At 39.0% G+C, this 18,247-nt stretch overlaps 2 long non-coding RNA genes and 1 gene segment (V, D, J or C); 2 read left to right on the top strand and 1 right to left on the bottom strand.

Moving 5' to 3' along the window:
• The window catches only part of LOC115537881 (Ig mu chain C region membrane-bound form-like), a 26,811-nt gene extending 19,827 nt beyond the window's left edge, over nucleotides 1–6,984 (top strand). The window contains 8 exon segments of the C gene segment in view: nucleotides 2,366–2,686; nucleotides 2,868–3,161; nucleotides 3,392–3,415; nucleotides 3,686–4,006; nucleotides 4,188–4,481; nucleotides 5,268–5,555; nucleotides 5,958–6,103; nucleotides 6,226–6,984. Of these exon segments, the coding sequence occupies nucleotides 2,366–2,686; nucleotides 2,868–3,161; nucleotides 3,392–3,415; nucleotides 3,686–4,006; nucleotides 4,188–4,481; nucleotides 5,268–5,555; nucleotides 5,958–6,103; nucleotides 6,226–6,234 (1,697 nt within the window).
• On the bottom strand, nucleotides 5,301–8,957 carry LOC115537992 (uncharacterized). Its single transcript, XR_003974988.1, has 2 exons — nucleotides 8,833–8,957; nucleotides 5,301–5,417 (listed from the first exon to the last, which is right to left on the bottom strand). It is a non-coding gene; the product is annotated as an uncharacterized LOC115537992 (long non-coding RNA).
• On the top strand, nucleotides 8,813–9,896 carry LOC115537980 (uncharacterized). The gene is made up of 3 exons (XR_003974987.1): nucleotides 8,813–8,970; nucleotides 9,373–9,518; nucleotides 9,641–9,896. It is a non-coding gene; the product is annotated as an uncharacterized LOC115537980 (long non-coding RNA).
• The last annotated feature ends 8,351 nt before the right edge of the window (nucleotides 9,897–18,247 follow it).

Here is an 18,247-nt window from a genome sequence, read left to right on the forward strand (position 1 = left end):
GTTCCTCCATCCGTTTATCTGCTCCCTCCAGTAGATGATTTAAGTTGCACGAACATGACCCTGACTTGCTTTGTGAAAGACTTCTACCCCGCGGACATTTTGGTGCATTGGCTGGTTGATAATTTGACAATAGATGGAAATGCTCTTTATTCACACAAAACAACAAACGTAATTGAAAACGGTGACTTGTTTTCCACTTATGGCCAACTTACCTTCAGCTCTGATGGTTGGAAAGACGGCAGAGTGTTTAGATGCGAAGTCTACCACATGTCTATGGATTCCAAAAACCAACCCATTGTCAAGTTAATTACTGAAAAGTCATCAGGCAATGTTAACATTATCAACATGAACCTGGGTCCTTCTACGTGCTTGCCCCAGTAGATGTTGTTTTTCTGTGTGTGATGTAATGCTGCATGTTTGTCTTTTTAAAATGCTGATTCAAAATCAAAATAATAAAAAAAAACATTGAACTTTAAATCTTGTTAATGTTCGTCCAATGTAGCAGGGTTAATCAATTTATTTTACCTATGAATGAATGCAAATTGATAGTAGATAATATATAATATAATATACATAGGCTTATATAATATAAATTGATACAAGACACATGGCCGATGAGTTAGGCATTGCATCCATCAGTTATTCCAGGCTACTTCATTGAAGTTGAGCATTCGTTGGCAGTTTGCAGAGCACCCATCCCTCTCAGAAAACGAAAACTCCACATTTTAGATTGTTCACATGTTTTTAATTGTTTTGTCTCGTTTCTGTGTGCTTTGTTTACCTCTACTGGGTCTTGCCCTGAAGAAGAAATTTCTTAAATTAGTGTAGACTCTTCAAATCAATTCAATTCCTCCAAATTACTACAACAAACTAGCTATGTTCAACCACATTACCGTACATTAGAGGTCTTTAAAAAGCAAGTCTTGGTGCATTGTTATTATTGTGTTACCATCTGATTATATACAAGTAACCGATAACAAAGAATAGTATATTTAACTAAACCATCTACATATCTAAAAATTAATATTTATTTTTGCGGGACACTATACATGCTGGAAAATATAATTAGTCATACCAATTATACCAGTGACAGAAGTTGAGTATCAAGCATTGATATATGCTGGACCATCATTAAATATTTCTTTGTGATCTTTATGTGAAGAAATGTAAAATCCTCAAGAGTATATTATCAAGTAGTGTTTTATTAACGCTCCCCTCTCCCGACCAGCGTTTCTTGTCCTGACTGAAAGCCAATGGAGTAACGCTGTGGATGGACAACAAGATAGCATGCAAAGCACCTTGAACACCTTCATCATCCTCTTCCTCATCACACTGGTCTACAGCATTGGAACCACTGCCATCAAGGTACAGAGATGCTTTGGGCACTACACTAATTATTCTGGTACTTTCATTTCTCAGCCAAGTTATCTCTAAATTATTGTACATTATGAATAACTATGTCATTGCCAATACTAATCAATTCTGGAAATTAAAATCATAAAAAACATGAAAATAACTAATGGACACGGTTTTAACTTATTTGACACTAATGCATCTCCTTTCATTTTCTTATATTTATTTTAGATCAGATGAAGGAAGTGTTAATGGCATTTTTTTCATCTGTCATTAAAAACGATACGAAGAAAGATGACCTTAAAAAAGACTATTTGCTCCGACAAAGCAATTCAATCTACGAAAACAATGATTCTGAAAAAAGTATATGTAGGTAAAAGGGTTTGTAAGTATTATTTAGCAATACTTCAGAAGAGTACTTGGAGTTTATTTGAGATGTTCCACCTGCTGACCTAAAGAGATTCATGGAATTAATTAACTAAACTCCAGCACTCAACTGATCATGTTTAAATCATACAGGTGGTTACCTTACTACTCTGAATTGCAACATAGTTATGGTAGAGAGAAGAAAATGATACTGAAAGTCATGAAAACAATTCTGAGATATTAAAATGTGAAGCATATTTCCCTTGCTGGCATACTTAGTCTTGCACCTGGTGTCTTAAATGCAGCACTCTAGCTGCCAAGTTTCACTTCTGCTTTTCATGGGGCTATTTTTATGCCAGTGATCTTGCTTTATGCTCCTGCCCGCTGCCTGCTCAGCCTTGTTCTGCTCTAACATGTGTGCAAACAGCGCTCCACCTCCTCCTCCAGCGACTCGTTTACTTGTGATTGAACAACGCCCCCTAGCTTAAAAGCAAGGTTATGGAACACGTTGTAAATAGTTTTCTTTTGGTTACATGTACACAGAAAAATGGTGGATATTCAAATATTAAACTCTGAAAATGTCATTGATCTATTGGTGCTTTATTTGGCGGATAATAGAAAACTCATAGTCTGTGCTGTCTCCCAGTGGAGCGGGTTATCTCTCCAAATATCACCCTGTACCCCGTCTGGACCGGCCAGTCTTGGGCCTCGGAGCTGAGCCTGGTGTGCACTCTTAGTGGATTCTATCCAGACAAGGTGAGTGTGGAGTGGTTACTGGACGGCCGTGTGCCAGAAACAAGCCCAGTCCAGAACAAGCTGCAAAGTGTTGCGGAAGTGGGGAAAACATTCACCCTCAACAGCAAGATTCAGCTGAAAATTGAGGAGTGGAAAAAGGGCCCAAATGTTCAGTGCAAGTCAAAATATGGACATGGCAAGGAGGCGACAAGAAACATCAGTATCTGTGCAAGTAAGTACAAGTAACTTGTTTCTCAAAGAACACAGGTCAGAATGCCTTGGCCTTCACCATTACTGCTCGCAGCAAATAGACAGTGAAATTCTGGGCCAATTTGGTTTTCCTTATTAATCTGCACTGGCTCCATTGGTATTGGATGTTTATGTGTGATAACAATTATTTTTTTCACTGACAGTTTATTCATACCCACCATCCGTTCATCTAACGACTCCCAGCTTCAAGACGGTCATCGAGGCAGGATCGGATGTCACAGCAGCATGTGTGGTACACACTGCGTTTGACGTCAATGTGACATGGCATCTGGATGGCAAAGCTCTAACAACACCCAACCATGTAACCGAGGTTAAAGAGGGAGCTTTAACCAGGAGCAACCTCACGGTCTCCTCTAGCCACTGGAAGAAACTAAACTCCATCACATGTCGGGCAGAGCACTGCTTCACTACTGTTGAAAAGAACATGACTGTGGCAGGTAATACACACAATTGAACTTAGAAAAATGAATGACTGTTACTGATCTTAATATTGCAACTGCGCCTCATGGAGGTCGTCACAGATGTCCTCTTTTTTTTTATATATCATGTAGTGGTACTACGATTCTCTGTATTGTTTTCGGTAGACTTGGAGTTATAGCTGGTTGCCAAACTAACCAAATGTTCACATATTTGCATTTTTTTCATGAACATCACCTTCTGCACAAAGACAGTCGATGGACAACGGAAATCGGTAATTGAGTTCTAATTTTGCTCACCTGTACCAATGTGTGTATTATTATCAGGAAATGATCTTACATGAAATAAATTGCAATATCACATATTATCAGTGTAATGATTCCTTCAAGCTGAAATAACGAGTGAAGTATATTTTCACCTTCTGCAAAATGGTGTAGACAGCAAAATGGTGTACATCCAGATATTAAACTCTGAAAATGTCATTGATCTATTGGTGCTTCATTTGGCGGATAATAGAAAACTCATAGTCTGTGCTGTCTCCCAGTGGAGCGGGTTATCCCTCCAAATATCACCCTGTACCCCGTCTGGACCGGCCAGTCTTGGGCCTCAGAGCTGAGCCTGGTGTGCACTCTTAGTGGATTCTATCCAGACAAGGTGAGTGTGGAGTGGTTACTGGACGGCCGTGTGCCAGAAACAAGCCCAGTCCAGAACAAGCTGCAAAGTGTTGCGGAAGGGGGGAAAACATTCACCCTCAACAGCAAGATTCAGCTGAAAATTGAGGAGTGGAAAAAGGGCCCAACTGTTCAGTGCAAGTCAAAATATGGACATGGCAAGGAGGAGACAAGAAACATCAGTATCTGTGATAGTAAGTACAAGTACCTTGTTTCTCAAAGAACATAGGTCAGAATGCCTTTGCCTTCTCCATTACTGCTCGCAGCAAATAGACAGTGAAATTCTGGGGCAATTTGGTTTTCCTTATTAATCTGCACTGGCTCCATTGGTATTGGATGTTTATGTGTGATAACAATTATTTTTTTCCCTGACAGTTTATTCATACCCACCATCAGTTCATCTAACGACTCCCAGCTTCAAGACGGTCATCGAGGCAGGATCAGATGTCACAGCAGCATGTGTGGTACACACTGCGTTTGACGTCAATGTGACATGGCATCTGGATGGCAAAGCACTAACAACACCCAACCATGTAACCGAGGTTAAAGAGGGAGCTTTAACCAGGAGCAACCTCACGGTCTCCTCTAGCCAGTGGAAGAAACTAAACTTCATCACATGTCGGGCAGAACACTGCTTCACTACTGTTGAAAAGAACACGAGTGTGGCAGGTAATACAGACAATTTAAAACAAATGACTGTCACTGATCTTAATATTGCAACTGCGCCTTATGGATGTCTTCACAGATGTCCTCTTTTGTTTTTATATATTATGTAGTGCTACGATTCTCCGTATTGTTTTCGGTAGACTTGGAGTTATAACTGGTTGCCAAAGTAACCAAATGTTCACATATTGGCTGTTGTTTGCATGGACATCACCTTCTGCACAAAGAAAGTCAACAGAATATTACAGAAGGAAATCTGTAATTTACTTCTAATTATGCTCACCTGTATCAATGTGTATATTATCTTACATGAATTCAATTGCAATATCACATATTATCAGTGTAATGATTCCTTCAAGCTGAAATAATAAGTGAGGTATATTTTCCCTCTTGGCTATGTAGCCATGCCAGTGACCAATTACCTTACACCCACATGACAACGGCAGGGCAACCAAAGGTGTAGCTGAATGAATATATGGCGGATCAGAATTTGAGAAAGAACCAACTACATTAAACAGTGAGGAAGGGGCGGAGAGTTCATTAGCTGAGTTATAAATTAATGTACATTGATGTGCATTAACTAACATTTACCACATTTCGAAGGCGTGTGGGCACATCCCTCTGGGATATTTTATGGTTATTTTACCATTTCAGATCCGGTTCTCTGTCGCTTTAAAACATATCCTTGGTAAAGCGTATACCGGTCGTCCAGTTGCAGATTTTGCCTTTACTCTTGCATACATTAATTCTTAAATGTTGCTGTGTCAGTCACATTTTGTCATTCTCTTTCAGGATCACTGTCCCATAGCCAGCCTTCAGCTTTGCTTCTGCAGGGTCCAAATGAGCTGGTGTGCCTGGCTTACGGATTCAGCCCTGCGTCCATCAACATCACCTGGCTACTCGACGGCACCACACAGCTCAGGAGTTACAATACTAGTGAACCTCACAGAGGTCCAAAGGGGAAGTTCAGCATCCAAAGCCGACTCCCTCTTTCCCCCCACGAATGGCTACCTGGGCAGATGTACACCTGCAGGGTGAACCATTGTAACGGAAACATAGCCCTGAACATGTCCAAACCAGGTGTGTACATGCACATGTCTTGCTATATCATTGCTGCATATAAATAGTATGGAATTCAGATGCCAGACTCCTAGTGTATAATCAAGGTGGTTCTACACAGTCTACAACTGAATAGACCTTGTGTGATTTTGATAATGGACCTATCTATGTTGCTCGATTGAATTCTCTATTGAAAGAATAGATAGGGTTTTTCAGATGGGAATATCTGACACAATTACACATTTTGCTAGGTCTATGTTGCTTTCCTCTGAACAAAATTTAAAACAACTTAGCTCTGTAGGATAAGAACAATAAAATAATTGATGATTCTGTTAGTCACACAAACTGAGCGTGCAAGTCAACATAGAATGTACTCCATACACTTAAAATGTATTCAACATCTGTTTTCATTACCTTTCCTAGAGATTCTTGAAGAAAGTGTGTTATTTGACGAGAACAAACAGGTTTTCGTCCAAGACATGGGGGAGGACAACTGGATGATGACCATTACCTTCCTCCTCCTGTTCTTCGTCTCCCTTTTCTATGGCATCTTGGTCACGGTTATAAAGGTGAGCGAAACAGATGTTGCTTACACAGAAATTTGCTACTGCTTATAGAGATGGTTTTAAAAATGTACCTAAAATACTTGAAACATGGGGGAACTAAATCTGCATTATTTGCGATCTTTCAGACAAAGTGAGAAGGACCTCAAGAAACATCTAGTGGATCCTGTAATGTGAAGCAGAGGATGCAAAGGAAGCAACTATTTCCATTAGAGCAATGAATTATAACTGATGTATGATGATAATGTTATGTGACTAGCCATAAAGAATATTATAATAAAAAATATAGAATAAAATAAAAATGATATCAATGGTACCTGGAAAATTCTAAACATTGTATTAGGATATAAACCATAAAGTGGAGTCAAGGGAGCCTATACAGTATACAGCCTGGTTTGGTTTATTGAGTAAAGATTATGGAATGTTAATGATTTAATAGTTGACTGATTTCTGGTAATTTACATTACCAGAAAATAAAGATTAAGTAAAGATTCCTTGTACATAAGAAAGTGATACATCTTACCTATGTGTTGTCCCGCAACCCTGGCCAAACACACATTCGGCCTCCGACTCTTTGTACCTTCCCCTTAATAGAATAGAAAGAAATGTATTGTTATCCTAAAGAATACAACAAAAGTAGGAACTAATTAAATTATTAATTAAACTACCAAAACAAAGAAAACTGACAACAAACTCAAAACAAAAAGACTGAACTACCAGGTCTCTCTTATCAACCCTTTAATGCATAAAAAAAATATGATAATTAAAACATTTCTACCGTAGCCCAGACATAATCATGGCATTTTATTGATATGCTGGAAGAATGACAAACAAATTGAAGTAGGTCCTTAAGAATAAACTTGATTCACCGGTGTTCCGGTGTCCCAGATCTCTTTCTATAGTTCTGTGAGTTACTATGCTGACAGCCAATGACAAACTTGAGTTATTCAAGATGCTGAATGGCATCTTCTTTTCTACTTTCACTCCACTCCAATTTTAGTTATCCCTGTCTCTTTTAGTCTCCTGTAAGTAAAATATTTGACATACAGCTGTAGACATGGTGTACATTCAAATGTTTGTAGCATTGTGAATGTCCTGACCTTTCTTCATCAACCTGGACAGATTAATTCATTGGTTGATTAAAAATAGATTTGATTTTGACACTGTATGCAACCAAGTAAGAGTGAATTAATTGAGTATCATACACAAAATAAATTTGTTTTTGTTTATCTATACCTTGTTTGTTATACTCTTAGGAAAGATAACAGTCCAACCTCTAATATTTAATATTTGTATCAAAACATCCAGGAAATAATATTGGTATATGATGTCAAATTATTTGAAAGCAAATTTAAAAAGCTAAACTAAACAAATTAACTGGTATATTGGATGTTTAAGAAGTAGTGTCAACATAGGTTCGGAAGTAATGTTCTGATTAACACCACGTTATGCTCAAGCATTCATAGAGTATGAGCTTACCATGATCAATGCATGGGTGATCATGCAAGACTCAAATGAATTAGAATGCTAACAAATACATACTGCCCATAAGCCGCATATCTGCCAAAAGCCAAATCCAATATGAGCCAGTGAATCAGTTTTCAACACCATTTAAAATGTGTGACATGAAAATTAAACATATGAAGTATTACTACTGTGATTATATTGGGGGGGGGGGGGGGGGTTCTTAGTAGATTTTAGTCTTTAATAGTAGTTAATTTTTTTGTCCAAAAATCTGCAAAAACAATTATCTGATAACGAAGATTCACAATGGATGAAATTCCTGTAACTGATTCCTAGAATCCCAACAGAAGTTATTTAGGGGCAATTTAACATTTTACCTCGTCTGAATGGAACCAGTGATAGATGTTCCATTAAGGCTATTGTTCTTTTCTACACGAAAAGCAGGCTGACATAATACTTCTACTGGTATAGGCTGATCAGATCACAGTTATCCCAAGCGCAAAGACACTTGCACATATGTGTTGTAGAAGTGAGTTAGGACGCTAAACTGTTAAACATTTTTTGGGGCAGATTAATCTTCTCCAGTACCTTGGGGCATCATGTGTGTGAGAATGGCCTCTATCTTTGTTAGTTCTATGCGAGCACTACCCGTCCTATACTCTTAGAATAGATGTTATTTTGAAACTTATGTTTGAGAAAAACTAAATAGCGAATGTTGTTATATAAACCCAGTTGTTGACAGTCACATTTCTACAGGAAAGGCAAGGAAGAAGAAGGGGGCGCTCCAGTCTGTGAAAACGGAAACCCCCCACCAGCACGGGAACGCCCATTTAAGTCCGCAGCTGGATGATATGGCAAAAATAAGTGGCCTATACTTAAATCATTTTCTTTAAAACAAATTGAATGTGTGTCCTTAGGTCTCTTAATGCACAAAAAATGGAAAAGGTAGGAAAACAAGTTCATATTAGTGTGGTGTGGCCCGGTAAGTGCAAGTTTAGCTCCTATAAATTAATGGTTATTTGAATAGCTGAATAATTAAGTGCACCACCAGCTGTGTTCACTATGTCACAACAGCATTGGGAGATAGTGATATAATCATCATATCAAATAATATAGTGATTGTAATATAATATAATATTGTAATATTGTAATTATTGTAATGATAATATATTAGTATAATGTAATATAATATAGATAATATAGTGATTATAGTGCTCACTCTTGAGCAATACAATGAATACTTCTGTTGCCGAAGCACAATACTAGTGAACCTCACAGAGGTCCAAAGGGGAAGTTCAGCATCCAAAGCCGACTCCCTCTTTCCCCCCACGAATGGCTACCTGGGCAGATGTACACCTGCAGGGTGAACCATTGTAACGGAAACATAGCCCTGAACATGTCCAAACCAGGTGTGTACATGCACATGTCTTGCTATATCATTGCTGCATATAAATAGTATGGAATTCAGATGCCAGACTCCTAGTGTATAATCAAGGTGGTTCTACACAGTCTACAACTGAATAGACCTTGTGTGATTTTGATAATGGACCTATCTATGTTGCTCGATTGAATTCTCTATTGAAAGAATAGATAGGGTTTTTCAGATGGGAATATCTGACACAATTACACATTTTGCTAGGTCTATGTTGCTTTCCTCTGAACAAAATTTAAAACAACTTAGCTCTGTAGGATAAGAACAATAAAATAATTGATGATTCTGTTAGTCACACAAACTGAGCGTGCAAGTCAACATAGAATGTACTCCATACACTTAAAATGTATTCAACATCTGTTTTCATTACCTTTCCTAGAGATTCTTGAAGAAAGTGTGTTATTTGACGAGAACAAACAGGTTTTCGTCCAAGACATGGGGGAGGACAACTGGATGATGACCATTACCTTCCTCCTCCTGTTCTTCGTCTCCCTTTTCTATGGCATCTTGGTCACGGTTATAAAGGTGAGCGAAACAGTTGTTGCTTACACAGAAATTTGCTACTGCTTATAGAGATGGTTTTAAAAATGTACCTAAAATACTTGAAACATGGGGGAACTAAATCTGCATTATTTGCGATCTTTCAGACAAAGTGAGAAGGACCTCAAGAAACATCTAGTGGATCCTGTAATGTGAAGCAGAGGATGCAAAGGAAGCAACTATTTCCATTACAGCAATGAATTATAACTGATGTATGATGATAATGTTATGTGACTAGCCATAAAGAATATTATAATAAAAAATATAGAATAAAATAAAAATGATATCAATGGTACCTGGAAAATTCTAAACATTGTATTAGGATATAAACCATAAAGTGGAGTCAAGGGAGCCTATACAGTATACAGCCTGGTTTGGTTTATTGAGTAAAGATTATGGAATGTTAATGATTTAATAGTTGACTGATTTCTGGTAATTTACATTACCAGAAAATGTAAAGATTCCTTGTACATAAGAAAGTGATACTTCTTACCTATGTGTTGTCCCGCAACCCTGGCCAAACACACATTCGGCCTTCGACTCTTTGTACCTTCCCCTTAATAGAATAGAAAGAAATGTATTGTTATCCTAAAGAATACAACAAAAGTAGGAACTAATTAAATTATTAATTAAACTACCAAAACAAAGAAAACTGACAACAAACTCAAAACAAAAAGACTGAACTACCAGGTCTCTCTTATCAACCCTTTAATACATAGAACAATATAATTAAAAAAATCCTACCGTACCCTAGACATAACCATGGCATTTTATAGATATGCTGGAAGACTGACAAACAATTTGAAGTAGGTCCTTAAGAATAAACGTGATTCACCGGTGTTCCGGTGTCCCATATCTCTGTCTATAGTTCTGTGCTAATTAGCCAATGACAAACTTGAGTTATTCAAGATGCTGAATGGCACCTTGTCATTATCCCTGTTATTATCCCTGACTCTTTGAGTTATCCCTGTCTCTTTGAGTCTCCTGTAAGTCAAATATTTGACATACAGCTGTAGACATGGTGTACATTCAAATGTTTGTAGTTGTTAGGGTTGAGGGTGCAGGCAGGTAGGACCCAGACGCAGACGGTTTAGGGAGAACAGCACTTTATTTATGCCTAAAGGCTAAGGCAAGGAACCAGGGAACTCAGGTGACAACAGGGAACAGGGAACACACAGGACGAACAACCACAATGATAGCACAAGGAACAAAGGAAAGACAAGGGCTTAAGTAACAAACACAACGAGGAACAGCTGAGACACATTAGGGGAGGGATTAGTAATCAACCCAGGAGGGAAACACAGGGAAACACACCAAAACACGACAGACAATGAAAGTAGTATTGTGAATGTCCTGACCTTTCTCCATCAACCTGGACAGATTAATTCGTTGGTTGATTAAAAATAGATTTGATTTTGACACTGTATGCAACCGAGTAAGAGTGAATCATAGAGTATCATACACAAAATAAATTTTTTTTTGTTTATCTATACCTTGTTTGTTATACTCTTAGGAAAGATAACAGTCCAACCTCTAATATTTAATATTTGTATCAAAACATCCAGGAAATAATATTGGTATATGATGTCAAATTATTTGAACGCAAATTAAAAAAGCTAAACTAAACAAATTAACTGGTAAATTGGATGTTTAAGAAGTAGTGTCAACATAGGTTCCGAAGTACTGTTCTGATTAACACCACGTTATGCTCAAGCATTCATAGAGTATGAGCTTACCATGATCAATGCATGCATGATCATGCAAGACTCAAGTGACTTAGAATGGTAACAAATACATACTGCCCATAAGCCGCATATCTGCCGAATGCCATATCCAATATGAGTCAGTGAATCAGTTTTCAACACCATTTAAAATGTGTGACATGAAAATGAAACATATGGCGTATTACTATTGTGATGAGATTGGGGGGGGGGGGGGGGGGGGGGATTTTAGTTGATTTTAGTCCAAAAATCTGCAAAAACAATAATCTGATAACGAAGATTCACATGGATGAAATTCCTGTAACTGATTCCAAGAATCCCAACCGAAGTTATTTAGGGGCAATTTAAAATTTTACCTCGTCTGAATGGAACCTGTGATAGATGTTCCATTAAGGCTATTGTTCTTTTCTACACGAAAAGCAGGCTGACATAATACTTCTACTGGTATAGGCTGATCAGATCAGTTTTACTTTTTTTTTTTTGGGGGCAGATTAATCTTCTCCAGTACCTTGGAGCATCATGTGTTTGAGAATGGCCTGTATCTTAGTTCTATGCTAACACTACCCGTCCTATACTCTTAGAATAGATGTTATTTTGAAACTTATGTTTGAGAAAAACTAAATAGCGAATGTTGTTACATTAACCCAGTTGTTGACAGTCACATTTCTTCAAGAAAGGCAAAGAAGAAGAAGAAGGGGGCGTTCCAGTCTGTGACAACGGGAACCCCTACCAGCACGGGAACGCCCATTTCAGTCTGCAGCTGGATGATATGGCAAAAATGAGTGGCCTATACTTAAATTATTTACTTTAAAACAAATTGACTCTGTGTCCTTAGGTCTCTTAATGCACAAAAAATGGAAAAGGTAGGAAAAATAGTTCATTTTAGTGTGGTGTGGGCCGGTTAGTGCAAGTTTAGCTCCTATAAATTAATGGTAGTTGAATAGCTGAATAATTAAGTGCACCACCAGCTGTGTTTACTATGTCACAACAGCATTGGGAGATGGTGATATAATCATCATATCAAATAATATGCCATAGGCCTATGCAACAATGACAGTTATAACAGATATAAAGTTATAACAATAGAAATTAAGTAATCACATATTTTGCACCACAATGTGCATTCTTCTCTCTTGTAAATGCAATTACAATGAAAACCCACATGCTGATTCGAAGCATACAACCTGTTTTGAGACTAAATGCCCTGTTATTTTAAATGGAAGATATACAACCGCATAACATATTGTTTATTTATCCATGCTAAAGATATTGAGTCAAACGATGAAGTAATGTCTACTGGAATAAAAATCGTTGACGTGTGTTATTTTTTAAACACTTTTTAACAGAATAGTTTTTTTCTCACTCATGTTGAAGGTAGAATATGTACGATTTTTTTTACATTAAAACATGCAAAAACTACAAGACTTATGTTTTATATTTTAATTTCTTCTGTACTAAGATTATACAACATATTTTCAACCATTGCAAATCTCAGGGGAACCTCCCAGGCCATTTTGTCGATTCTTACCGGCGTTATTTCTCCTCAAGGACTAGGACTGTTGGAAACATATGGAGTGCGGACGGAAGTCTGAGAACTATGGTAGCTATCCACTATATTGTTTTTTTCATTCAATGTATTGCTCACTCTTGAGCAATACATTGAATACTTCTGTTGCCGAAGCTTTCCATGTAAAGCGTAAACGTACGGGTGAATCAAACTACCCAAGAAGATTATCTGAAAAGATTAAAAAAATCATATTTTTGAATCAGACGTCCTCGAAAACTGAAACTAACCACGTCCCCTTAAACCCAGTCTCACAACAGAATGTAGTATAACTTTACTTCATAACTCTATATAACTTCAACAACGGCTATAAACATGTGACATGCCTATGTTTTTCTCTAGCTCTAGCCCAACAGGAAAGGCTCACGCTGCATCATCAAATGCTCCATTGAAACGCATTGGAAACACAAGCCGTTGCTAGAAATGTATCTAAATTCGATAACAAGAAATAGAAACTTTGCCTTTTAGACATTCAACCAGGTGTGCAGCTTGGGATTGCTCTGTGAAAATTGTGTGTCTCGAACCCACAAAAAAAGCCGGACCCTAACTAACCCTAAACCGAAACCCCAGATCCAAGATATGGTGTTCCCGGGACCCCAGGAAACGTGCGTATACATTTTGGCATCTCTAGCTATCTCGAACGGGCGGGAAAAGTACGGAAGAGGATTAGGGCCACACATGTAAAAAAAAATTAAGTTCTGACTTTATTCTCAGAATTCTGAGAATAAAGTCAGAATTCTGACATTAATCTCAGAATTCCGAGAAAAAAAGTCAGAATTCTGACTTTAATCTCAGAATTCTGACTTTTTTCTCAGAATTCTGAGATTAAAGTCAGAATTCTGACATTAATCTCAGAATTCTGAGAAAAAAGTCAGAATTCTGACATTAATCTCAGAATTCTGAGAAAATAGTCAGAATTCTGACTTTAAAGTCAGAACTACGGGTATCTGTAAGGACCAACCTCCGTGGGAGAGACACTTTGCTTTATGCAGTAGGAGGAAACCTATGGAAAGACAAGTAGGCCACAATCCGGCCCTAGAATGGCGCGGTAAAAGTGCAAAACCTGTGCGGTTTGGCAAGAATTCCGTACGGTTTTGAATGACTAATAGCCGCGGCTATTAGTCATTCACTCCGGCTATTAGTTATTAACTCCGGCTATTAGTTATTCACTCCGGCTATTAGGTATGCAGAACGAGCCCTCCCTCTTCTTTGCTTGACCACTAAGTTTGAAGGCTGTCTAACCAATCAGTGAAGAGAAATACCAGACTAAAGTAACGCATTGTCGAGACTAGAGCTGCAGTGCCTCCATGTTTCGCCGTAACATAAAGCTGTGTTGTCTTTACTAGTTTCACTACAATGTAATGACCACCACTAGCTAGTGGAAAATACATTTGTGTCTAGTACACTGATATATTTGTATATGTTAGGCTATATATTGAGATGGCAGTGTTCGAAATACCTGTCAATATTCGGGGATGCCCTCATCCCCAGATTGTTCTCGATATGCAGTAGCCAGCTAGGCCATAACATTACAATATTTCATGGATGCAAGCAAGCCAAGACAATAAATCTATATCTATAGCCTACATGACAACACACACACACACGCGCACACACACACACACACACACACACACACACACACACACACACACACACACACACACACACACGCACACACGTTAAACACACTGGTATAGCAATAGGAGCCTGCATTGGCTAAAGTTGTTGGGATGCACGTTATTTTATAACAGGGAGGGGCAAAGTTGTGCATTACAATGCAAACACGACAATAATTGGCACAGTTCTTGCGCACTCAGAAGAACATGAACTGAATAAATGCCAGGTATATAGCATATCGGAGACAGGCACACAATCAGTGCATTTGCAAATAAGAGCCTGCAGTATGACCGTTCTTGTGACATTATTTAACCATCCATCTACAGCTAATACGATCAGACAGATACATCATTGATCACATATAAGCCAACAACAAGCCCAACATCACCACGGCAGGTGCGCTCTCTCTCGCACATTCACACAATCACTCCAACTTCTCCAACTCCAAGGCAAAGCTGTTTCACTAAGACCACAAACAACCACAACTAACCAGCCTACACATCCACAACAATGCACAACAATCAGTTCTATACATTGCGTCTATCTTCTGTTTGGCGCACATGGCTAATGTGCATACTTGCACAGGACTGTCGGCTCCGCTTGTCAAAAAAATAGAACGTATTTGTGAATAAATGCTTTGAATTCTGAATACTTGACTTGGTGAGCTTGGTGAGTTGGCTATGGGACGTGCACTTTTACCGCGCCATTCTAGGGCCGGATTGTGGCTTTCTTGGACTTCCATATTTTCCTCCTACTGCATAAAGCAAAGTGTCTCTCCCACGGAGGTTGGTCCTTACAGATACCCGTAGTTCTGACTTTAAAGTCAGAATTCTGACTTTTTTCTCAGAATTCTGAGATTAATGTCAGAATTCTGACTTTTTTCTCAGAATTCTGAGATTAAAGTCAGAATTCTGACTTTAATCTCAGAATTCTGAGATTAATGTCAGAATTCTGACTTTTTATCTCAGAATTCTGAGATTAATGTCAGAATTCTGAGATTAATGTCAGAATTCTGAGATTAAAGTCAGAATTCTGACTTTTTTCTCAGAATTCTGAGAATAAAGTCAGAACTTAATTTTTTTTACATGTGTGGCCCTAATCCTCTTCCGTAGAAAAGGGACATGACCTCCAACAGTCGAGTATATGAAACATAAAACAGCGGGTAGAGTCAAATTCTCCATGCTGGCCTGTGGACAAGTTTTTAAAGTCTGGGGTCAAAAGGTCAAAAGGTGGCGACACCATGCCCCTTATGAATTTTGTATTTCTCCATAGTTTTCGTGTTCTATGTTTCCAACTGTTCATAATCTCTGTTCTCCTTGCCCAAGGATCACCAACCCCGTACCGGCCTGCCATTCCACCATGTGTGCTCCTATCTGCCTACCTGCTGTTGCCTGCCTGTCATCAATATATGTTTAATAATATAGAAAAGTAGTTTTTTAAATGTTTGTAGACGATCGTACGTTCACTCTTGTTTAAGAAAATATATTATTTGAACGGGATATATTAATACTCTTTGGAAATAGCGTCATCACAATGCGTCACAGCCTGCCGAGCATAAGGGGGCGTAGACAGTGAAGAAGGGGAGGCAGAAGATTTCTCAGAGCATAAACCGTTCGTTCGGACCATGAACCTATTGGTTCGGACAAGACACAGAGTGTCCCAAAATGTAGAGATATAAACATAATATATTCATTGCGTAAACTAGATTTGACCATAGGGTTTTTTTTTCTTTTTAAGTATTTTGTTAGACGAATACAGTGGCTGCAGTGGTCCCAGAAGATCAACTGCCATTACTCTGAATCACTCGTAATGCTTCTATGTGTAGGCCTACACTAAATTCACTAAAATGTAAGATGCAAGATAGGGTTGGTCAACTTTTAGCAACTAATCAACCTCCTTCCACCACGTGCATTCTTATTCATCCCATTCTTCAAGGTATTTCCCCCAAGTTCCGCTAGGTGTCACTATTGACCAGCTTAGGCAATGATCGTCAGTCCGAATCATAGCCTGTATAAAGAGGTCTGAAGTCCCGCCCCCCCCCCCCCCCCCAAAAAAAAAAGGATGAGAGTGCTAGCAATTACCCTTTGCATGGTCTTATCCCCTGTCCAGAAATAAGTTATAGGCCTTCTTCTTAACTTTGAATTTGAAAATGTGCAATGTACTCTACTCTGATCGCCACTCTCTCTCTCCCTGTCTCCCTATCTCATCTGTCTCACTATATCATCCACAGTCCCCTAATCTTTTCTGTCTCACTATCTCCTCTCTCTGTTTCTTTATCTCGTCTGTATCCCTATCTCCTCTGCCTCCCTCTCTGTCTCACTATTTCCTGTGTCTCTCTGTCTACCTATCTCATCCCCCTGTCTCCCCATCTCCTCAACTCTCTTTATGTCTTTCTCACTATCTCCTTTGTCAATCGGCCCCCCTATCTCCTCTGTCTCCCTATCTTCCCTGTCTCCCTATCTCCTCTGTCTCTCTGTCTCCCCATCCTCTCGTCTCCCAAATAGGTAAAAGTATCTGGAGGAACACGGTACCCTTGCTTACTGCGACACCACCGTCTACAGGCCACAGCAAACACACATCACACCGGGACCCGTTTAGAGGCATAGAAAGAAAATCAAAAAATACAGAGAAACATGAGAAAGGAATTCAGAATTTTTTTTCTGTTTTCAATTGTCCGCCCAATAAAGCCGCAATAGATGAGTTACGTAATTTATCTCCCCCATTTAAATCTGTACATAAAAGATAACTATTTAGCAAATGTTCCATATTCTTGAATACATGCTAGCTGGCGAATTTTTAGGTAGAAGAGGAGGAGGAGCGCTGTTTGAACACGTTAGCGGAGGACAGGGCTGAGCAGGCAGGACCATAAAGCATCACCACAGGCCTAAAAAAGCCTCCTGGAAAGCAGAAGTGAAACTTGGTCGCTTCAGTGGTGCATTAAAGACACCAGGTGCGAGACTAAATATGGCAGCAAGGGAAATATGCTTCACATTTTAATATCAAGAATGACTTTTTGGTGGTTTTGGAATTTTCTGGACCGTTGCCCACAAACGTTTTTAAACTTGTATACTTGTACTGGTTAATTTTCCCCCCAAAAAAGTTTTGACTAAAACAATTGTTGCTACTAAATGCTACTAATTTTACTAAAATAACAAATGAGTTTCAGTCATAAGCAATGTGGACAAATCGTTTGCCATAGTGTCAGTAAGGGTTTGTTTATTCTCACAAATCACATGGCTGTAACAAGGTCCATTGCTACACATCACCTTGATGGCTGCTACACTCCATCTGGGTGACTTTTATTGGGCACCTCGACAATGATGCAGTGTGATCGTGGTGTAAGATTCCATTTTATTATAAAAGTTACGGTGAATGAACATCACAATGGTGCTCAACTGTGTGGGGAGATGACTGGTTTAACCGGTGCACACTGATTACTCAATGTGCAACAGGTGTGCAGCCTAACCAAGACCCTGAGTTCAGACTCTTCCAGTTAAGGCTGCTTAAGACAGTCATTGTCCACACACTCCCACATACCCCAAAAAATCCCCCCCCATCCAAAAATACTATACAAAACTCGACCAGGGTTACGCTACCCAACTCAATCAACTAACTCTTTTCAGGGTTACCATACCCAAAATAAAAAATAAAAAACCCCATTGTCCCAAAACCTCCCCAGGGTGACCGCCAACCCACCCTCCCCCTCCTTCATTGAGACGACGAGAGGCATGGGCTGCTGCCTTGACTGGTGGAGTTCTCGGTGGACGTTGTAGGGCTGTCTGGACGGGCAGGGTCAAGGTTCAACTGGG

The sequence above is a fragment of the Gadus morhua genome, chromosome 2 (assembly GCF_902167405.1).
Source record: "Gadus morhua chromosome 2, gadMor3.0, whole genome shotgun sequence".
Lineage (NCBI taxonomy): Eukaryota > Metazoa > Chordata > Actinopteri > Gadiformes > Gadidae > Gadus > Gadus morhua.